Source organism: Hydra viridissima, unplaced genomic scaffold (genome assembly GCF_058129835.1).
Source record: "Hydra viridissima isolate aposymbiotic clone 2 unplaced genomic scaffold, HvirCarnegie_v1 scaffold_5, whole genome shotgun sequence".
In the NCBI taxonomy this organism is placed as follows: domain Eukaryota; kingdom Metazoa; phylum Cnidaria; class Hydrozoa; order Anthoathecata; family Hydridae; genus Hydra; species Hydra viridissima.
In genome coordinates this window covers 18,712,357-18,721,328 of record NW_028324304.1, presented here as the reverse complement: position 1 = coordinate 18,721,328, position 8,972 = coordinate 18,712,357, and the positions used below count along the sequence as shown (strand labels likewise).

The following is an 8,972-nucleotide window of genomic DNA, read 5'->3' as shown; positions in this document are numbered from 1 at the left end:
ATACCATAAAGGTGCCCATATGCTAGTTAAATAAAAGATTTGGATTCAAAAAACTAAAATACCGAATTATATATATTACTTTTCTTGGACTAAAACAAAAAAGAAAGAACTATTATTGGCAAAAACAGCTTGATTTCGCTATTACGTCATTAACAAAGAAAAAACTTTAGAGGAAATGGTTTTCCATTTTCAGATTTGTATTTTTTAAAAGTAATGTTAAACATTACAGAATCACTTCTGATCAAGAGATATTAACACAGGGTCATCAGGAGATTCTTCGCAAGTTTCCTTATTTTGGCCCTCTTGTGATTCCTCAGAGTAAAAACCGATAGGTAGTTCTAATGCGTCAGATATCTGCACCCCATATCCTAAGAGCTTATGAACAGTTGGGGGAATCGCATACCAAGAATACTTTTCTAGCATTTTTAGTACATGATTCCCCTACCTGTTCATAATTTCTTTCAAGAGCAATAGTTTTATAGCAAATCGAATCTTTCGAGTTATACAAATCGAATCTTTCGAGTTATACAAATCGAATCTTTCGAGTTATACAAATCGAATCTTTCGAGTTATACAAATCGAATCTTTCGATTTATACAAATCGAATCTTTCGATTTATACAAATCGAATCTTTCGATTTATACAAATCGAATCTTTCGATTTATACAAATCGAAACTTTCGATTTATACAAATCGAATCTTTCGATTTATACAAATCGAATCTTTCGATTTATACAAATCGAATCTTTCGATTTATACAAATCGAATCTTTTAGATTTCAGCTCATAACTGGAGCATACTGTACTTAATCTGATAACTACATCTACCACTGCATGTTATATCAGCAATAGCCTCAGCGTTTTTATATGTCCTTCTTGCAGTGTTCCAATCATCAGTGTTGCCGAAACCCTGTTTAGTTATATTAACTATAAGGACTCTCTAAACCTCTGTAGAAATATTCTTTGGTCTATTTTTTACTGACGCTTTTTCAAAAGAAGATTTTGCAAAGTATGTTTTAATGTCCATTTTCTATCCTAAATATAAAATATACTCGACAGATCTGAACCAACAATGCAGAGTAGAAAACCCCAAAGGTAAAGCCTTTTCATTGACTGATTTATATCTGATTTAGATTTATACTGGATTGTTAAATTCACTGAGCTCCACAAACATTAGATAATTGAGTGGATAAAATAGTAAGTCTCAGAAAATAGTGCAAATATTGATGAATCTTTAAAAATTAACCAAAAACCAATTACTTATTTTTCTGGTGGTATTAGTTACATTATAATTTAATTTATTAGCTCCTAGCAATTGTTGTTTTTTTTGAGGAGTTTATTGCTAGTTTTTGTTCTTATGTGAATGTAAAACATGCATATACGTCACCATACTCCGAGTGTTCTATTAATGAAAAAAAAAAGAAAAACAATGAGCCCCCTGCACAGTAACTCAGATTAAGTTAAAAGCAGTAAAAATTACCAAAGTAAAACATACATGTACATTAAATTACGTTATGATATACATGTACATTAAAATACGTTATAACATACATGTACATTGTAACATACATGTACATTGATGATTTTTGGGATTAAGGAATTCAAATTTGGAATGTAAAATTATTTTCACATGCACTAATTACCAGTATATTGCTCATGTATGGGTTAAAATGTGCATTCGGGGATTGAAATTTTTTTAAGAATTTATTCTCCTTGACCCAAAATATATTGCTGCTATATTACTACATACACGCTTGCGTACGCGTTATACTTGTTTGAGTTTGCTAAATGCGCGCAGAAGTGTTACAAAGCTCATTAAGTATTTTTAACGCGCAAAAAATTATAATTTATACGAAAATAAACAAAGTAAAATATGACTGTATTATCGCAATTTAATACAATAAAAATATCAGTAGTTCTGGAGGCAAAGCTCTTCCTTAGGAACTCTTTTGTTTTACAAATGAGACACAAGAGATTTTTGGATTTGATCTAATTAAAAGGCAGCGCGTCTGATTTTTCATGATGTTAAATCTTGATAATTTTGCTGTGTACAACCTTGAATTTTTGATTAGCTTGTCAAAGTTATCTAAGTAATTAGAGTGGTTTTAAATGGAGCACCGTGTACCAGAATTTTGTGAACATTGTGTGGCATTATATACCAACCATTATATTTATTAACTATAACTTTATCTATATCAGTACAGTAAACTTCTAATTGTTTAGTATACCAGTGTTCGGTACCCAGATAGTATTGTAGTAACGAAAATTTCCTTAAAAATCTCTTTAACCCTTTAACAGTCCATGTCGTAATATTACGCAAACTGAAAGTGGTTCTCAAATGTCCATGCCGTATTATTACGGTTTATTTCATCTCCTCATATTTTCTTCTTATTCATCAGTAATTATTAGTCTAATCGTCACAAAACATAAATAATAACATTTTGTATTGTTTATAAGTGTTGAAAATAGTAAAAAGATTTTTTAATTTAATAGTTAAAAAAAATGAAGATTTTGAAAAAACACGGGACAATTAGAAACCACTTCAAAAAAAAAACGCTGGACTTACAGCGACCGTAATTTTAAAAAATACGGGACTGTTAAAGGGTTAAAGCTTCTATATCATACCCTCTTTTTTTGGAAAAAATCTTAGATCTTTGAAATGGTCTTCCCGAAGTATTTCCGTTATTGCTGTCACCAAAGCCTACTTAGGGCTGGTCAACAATGAAATCAACTTATTTGTGAACTTTGATTTAAAAAAATTCTTCCTTAAAATTGCAGAAAGCTTCTCTTTTTCCAAGCTCTGGCTTGAGATGTCTGGTTTTCCGTTTTATTTTCTATTTTATTATATAAGATGAACTAAAAGATCTTATCCAAAAGTATACCCATATTTAAGGGTTCTCTCATTTACAAGGTTTTTTTTTTTACTAATTCTACATTATTCATATTTCGCTTAGACCCACATACATTAAAAAAGAGAGTTGGCTTTGTGTCGGTCAATCAATTTATTACTTCCTAATCGATCATACCCATATCAATTTTCGTTTTATTAGTAATTAACATACTAGCAATATTCAAAACTTCTTTAAAAGGGCTTTAACTGATTAATTTGAGTTTAAAGATCAGTTTCATCTTCTTTATTTAACTCTGATGTCTTTTTTTATATAGCAGGTGAAGAACTCTACAAATGTGGCAACAAAAGCATTTCATTAAAATTTTTTTGTTGAAATATTTCCAAAAGTTGATGCTTTCAACTTTAAAAATAAATTAAGTTTTTTAAGTTATAAATTTTGATTTATTTATTATAAACTTTTTTTATGACAAATTTAAACTTTTTTATTTATAAAAAATGATTTTTGAATTCATAAATAAGTAATGATAAGTAATAAAGTACAAGTAATAAGTACAACACTAACTGTGATACAAATCACTTTTTTTTAATGTTGATTTAAAATCTACTCCATGGATTGCAATCAACTGGATTATCGGTTTTAAATCAAAGTTATTCAAAAAAAAAAATTGTATTTGGCTAATAGAGATTCTAGGTTAGAAAAAATGTAAGCAAATTTAGGCAACTGCAATTGGTTGATTAGGCAACTGTTTGATTGGTTTATATTTTGAACAATTTTGGTTTGTGTATCCTTCCTGAAAAACCTTTTTACACCATTCCTTATTCTCTTCGTTTTCCTTTTTATATTTTGGCATTATTTTAGGATCGAAGCCGATGATAAGGCCGCAGTATGGAACAGCCATACATTTACAAGGTTGAGTAGTATCTCCAGATGTGTGCCAATCCACATCCCAGCTGTTTTCAACTATTCGTCCGTCGTAGAAATTGAAGTCTTCTCGTCCTTTATTAAATCCTTTGCACGAGATTGTTTTTGATAAACCAGAATTAAATGGGACGCCAAAATATTTTGTAAACCATCTGAAAGCTTTAATGCGACGATTTTCTCCTGGACCTCCGGGAACCTGCTTATCTTCACCGTCACACTCAGTATTTATTACCAATGAAGTAGGACCAAACACACCTCCTATGCATGAAGAAATTGTTTTTGAATTAGCGTAAAATCAATATCCAATTACATTCCTTTATATTATACAACATCATAAAAATTATGTTAAATTGCTTACAATATTTGATTAGTTGTTTCTCTAAATTTTACATTTATTCTAAAAATCTGATAATAAAAATTTATTTCTTTAGTTTTATTTTTTAAAAAGTACAGTTTCATTTTTAAAAAGCGTGATAATGTTCTTTTTTACTTCACTAATTCTAGTTATCAAGACTGATACCAATTAATCTTTTGAGACACGAGAATGGTTACTTAAGCCTATAAAAAATTTTTAAAATTACCTGAATAATCAATATCTGGGGAGACCCAGTCACCAATAATAATATCATGCATCGCAGGTTTCGGGCTTTGTGGTGTCATATAAAACCATAACGATGCCATTATTCCTAAAGGAGGATCATATTTAGTCATTAATAAATTGGGATTAGCGAGAATATCAATCGGTGCTTTTTTTTCCGTTATGTTTTGCTCTTTCAACCATCGAGAAAACAATCCATAGTTGAAGTTGTAGGATATTTGAAGTGGGCCACGACCAAAGTAGCATCCCTAGTAACAAATTACAATGCCTTTTTTTTTACTACAAACTTTTTATATGAGAAAAAAAAAAAAAAATCCTTTCTGCCTTTAATTAAAATACATTTAGTAAATCTTTAATCAAAAGAGGGGATGGGGGTGAAGGGGATAAGAAATCTTAAGAAAAATATTAAAAATTTGAAAAAACAGTTAAAAGATGCTTTGTAAACATTGAGGAAGTATGCAAAACAAAAACCTTGCTCCATTGACTTTCTTTTTCGTTGTTACATGGATAAAACCATTTGTTGTTGGTACTGGAGTCACAGTATTCCCCATTCTCAATGCAAAACTCTCCATCTTTTGGATCAAGACCATTATTTTTTACCAAGCTTGAGATTGGTCCTCCTTCAAACCAGTTGTAAAAACCACCCCTATAAAAACAATCATCTGCTTTGTCTTCTCGCATTATTCGGTAGAGGTTAGCGTCATTTTCTCCGGTTTCTTGAATTGTATGGGCAAAGAAAGCAGCTAAATCTCTTTTATAAGTTTGATTTGAAGTATAATTTGTGGGAAGTTTTTTTCCAGTTGGATCATGAGTGACGTATTCATTTCCAAAACTCGGAAAATATCTTGCCGCAATAATAAAAGCTTTGTAATTATAAGGGCGACAGTTTGAAACACCCCAGCCCAGATTCGCTTTTGGAAACAAGTCGTTAAATATTTCTTCCGTAAACCAAGATTCAATAGCAGATGCAGGCCTGTTTTGCGGATCATATGGTTCTGTACAGTTTGAAGGAGGCTTCAATCCAGGGGTGTATGGAGCTGGACATTGGATGCATTTGCGCAAACCGACTTGTAAAAACCCTTAATAAAAAAGTAGATAAACTTTTTAAGCATATTGTGAAGAAGAACTGAATTAAAAGCAAAGATCGGAATACACATAAAAACGATGATTTATCAACTTGCCATATAAACAAATAATAAAGCAAAAAGAAGAAGTAAAGAAAGTATTTTAAGCAGGTTTTTCAAAAAATTTTAACAAGGAAAAATTTTTTTGGTAGAAACAGAAGTTTTGCAAGTGTTTGATGAAAAAAAAAGAGAAACTTTTGATGAACAAAAGTGGTTAAGAATTAAACAGAAGTCCGAAAAAATATTGAATAAAGAAAAGTAAACCGAAGTTTTGGCCGTTTCAAATAAAAAAGAAGAAGATATTTGTTTAAAGAATAAGAGTAAAGGCAGAGTAATTGATAAAAACAGAATTAGACACTTCGAGAAGAGTAAAAAAATATTATTTGTAATGTTTTTTAATGTAATTACAAAAAGTTTGCTAACCACTACACACTAATAGAACGTTAGTTAAGATATATTGTGCAATAGAATACACTGAGGACAGTAAATGCAACTTTATGCTTTTAACGGTTTAACCTTGCCCAGCCCCAACCAAGCCTCCCCCTTTCCGAACCAAGTAATATCTAGACCCTCAACCACAATCCGAATCTCTACAAACCTCCCACATTGCCCTTGTTCCTATACCTCCTTAAACTTATTAAGACCTTATACAGCTTCAAAATAACTAACAGATATACATTAAATTATTTACATAAAAACGCTGGCATCACAATATTGTTTTTTTCCGGCGGAAACATAATTATTTTATCAAGTTTTATAGCTCCTAGTCTGTACTTTTTTTTTTAGGATTGAAAGCAAAAAATTTATAAAATAAAACAAAAATGGCCAATTGTTGAGTTGTACTGTTTATGAACTTACTTATTCAAATAAATCATAGCTTTTTTATATTCCATAGAGAAAAGGGCACACCCAGGTTAATTTGATAGGTAATTAAAAATTCCCTAAAAAAATTATCTATAATCATACTTTTTCTTAACTCGGATGTAACAAGAAGCCCAATAGTATGTAACAAGAAGCTCTACGGTTACTTAAACTTTTTATGGTTTTTTAAATATTCGTCACTTATTACGCATTAAACAAGATAAATGTCGACCAAATTAATTTTAGCTTCTTCTTAAATACACTTTTTTTGAACTCTTTTCATGTTAACTTTCTTTTTAAAAGGGTCGCCATTTAACGGCCGCAGTTTTGGATTTTAGGAAATTTTAATTTTCTATAACATTTTTTTTTTAACTGATCGTTCCTCACTTAACTTTTATCTTTTTAACTCTATTTAACTAATCGCTGTTAAATAATTGCTATTAAATAATTGCTATTAAGTAATCGCTTTTAATAAATGTTAATGATTTTTTTGAAACGAACAATTTTTTTGTAAATAAGAGCTTTTCTAAATTCAAAGCGATGTGCTAATTATTCTATCGGTTATTGCTGTCTTCTAATTCATCTTCTACTCAGTTAAAAAAAAAATTATATCTTTTTCAAGTTTTATTTGAATTGGTTGACACTCATATCTAAAGAGGTAACAACTCTGAAATTTAATTTTAATAATAAGGCAAATGAACTTTGAGTCTGACAAGGTGGTTTTTTACCTGAATTTGGCATTTTAAATTTAAACAAGTTTTTTAGCAGTTGACAAATGGTGTTGTATTTTAGATTTATTTAAACTAGTGTCGGCCCGCGATTAAACTAGTGTCGGCCCGCGATTAACCAAAATCGAATAAGAATGAGGTTGTTTAAGATTATTCAAATCAAATCTAAAGTTTGATTTTTGGTTTCAAAATCGAAAACCTTACGCCGGTTGCTTAAACAAACATTTTTTAATTTAATGTGCAAAATACCACCAGAAACTACGGTGCCCATTTAAATATATTTCAAAGAAAAAAAATAATTTAAAAACAGCAAAAAGATAAACAAACTTTAAAATATTGCAAATTATAAAATAGTGTAAACTTCAAAGGGAAATTCGCAAAACTTACAAACGCATAAAAAAACGAAGACCTTCATATTTGGAGAGCACCTTTTACTGAATAAAAAACGTAGTGCGTAAGGTAAGTAACGCAAGTACTTAAGAAAAGTACTGCGAAAGTGAAAGAAAGTTTAGGCTTTAATTTGTAGATCATACTGTGTGTAGTTGTGTAAACAAATCATGAAACATGAGAGTATTTTGGTTCTCATCTACAATATTTTGCACTTTTATAATACTTCGCTTTTTCTATCTTTCATACCCACCAAAACTGCACATCCTGTCCAAACTACATTTCCCCCGTAACCGGAATAACCGTATACTATGATCTAATTATGTTGAAGGAATGACTAATCAAATGCAAATATTTATCAAAATATAATGATGATGTAGGTTCATTTAAAAAGTTTGATTAAAGAAATTTAAATAAATTTTTTAAATTATTTTAATAAAGCAAACGAAGATCTAAAGATATTACAAAAAAAAAATTTCTGTTATAATATATTTCTGTTATAATATATTTCTGTTATAATATATTTCTGTTATAATATATTTCTGCTATTATATATTTCTGTTATAATATATTTCTGTTATAATATATTTCTGTTATAATATATTTTACCTTCGTTGTGTATAATATACTTTACCTAACTTCTGTTGTAATATTTTTTCATTCCTATTTTATTTTTAGTTTTTACTGAGCTATAGAAAAAGTTATAACAAATTGTTTTTTCTCGGCATGCTTAATCATGAACTAATTGAAGACTCCACGGGAAGAAACGGCAGGGTCACATTTTGAAAGTTTCGACTTTTTACACTTTCTAGCTTTACTAATCATAATAGCATATTTTGTATTTGAATTCAAATCAAATAAACAATTTGATGCATATTTAAAGTTTTTCTAAATTTTCCTAAAACTTCAAACTTATAAAGGTTTAAAAGTTTAATAATGATTTATCTCAAAATAAAAAAATATGACCCTGCCGTTTCTTCCCGAGGAGTCTTCAATTATTTTTAGTGTAACTTTTTTTTAGTCATTTTGAACTCCAATGAATCAGAAAGTCATACTATTTTATAACTATAAAAACGATTTCAAACTGATAATAATAATAATAGGATCAGTGTTTATAATAATAATAGGATCAGTATTTATATAAATAGCGTTGCACTTTTATTGACCTAAAACAGTTTTTAAAGTGATTAAGGATATTTCAAGAATGCACAGGTTCAATCTTTGGGGAGGTACTGGAGAAGTAGCTGTAACGAAAATAACATTTTTAGATTACTACCAAACATTTATATATGAAGAAAATTACTGCATATTTGCAAAACTCTTTGTGAAGTGGAATGACATGGTCACCATTCATGTGGTTTATTAAAAAAAAGAAAAACAAAAAAGGAAACAACCAGTAGAAAAGATTTTAATTTAAAATTATTGTGAAAACTTATAATTAGTATTCTTTTTTTTAAATTTACCGTCTGTTTTGTGAGAGATTTTTTAAAAAAACGCACGCT

At 29.4% G+C, this 8,972-nt stretch overlaps 1 protein-coding gene across 1 annotated transcript; it reads right to left on the bottom strand.

Moving 5' to 3' along the window:
- Positions 1–3,184: 3,184 nt before the first annotated feature.
- Positions 3,185–7,765, bottom strand: LOC149889149 (uncharacterized). Its single transcript, XM_090087849.1, has 4 exons — positions 7,471–7,765; positions 4,842–5,449; positions 4,354–4,618; positions 3,185–4,030 (listed from the first exon to the last, which is right to left on the bottom strand). Exons 1-4 carry the CDS (start codon positions 7,496–7,498, stop codon positions 3,564–3,566), a joined length of 1,368 nt encoding a protein of 455 aa, XP_089943975.1. The 5' UTR covers positions 7,499–7,765; the 3' UTR covers positions 3,185–3,563.
- Positions 7,766–8,972: the final 1,207 nt, after the last annotated feature.

Coding starts and splice junctions, on each gene's coding strand:
- LOC149889149 (XM_090087849.1), bottom strand. CDS start 7,498: ATGAAGGTCTTCGTTTTTTTATGCGTTT. Junction 5,450..7,470: donor CTTCGTTTTTTTATGCGTTT/GTAAGTTTTGCG, acceptor TTTTTTATTAAG/GGTTTTTACAAGTCGGTTTG. Junction 4,619..4,841: donor AAGAAAGTCAATGGAGCAAG/GTTTTTGTTTTG, acceptor ATTTGTTACTAG/GGATGCTACTTTGGTCGTGG.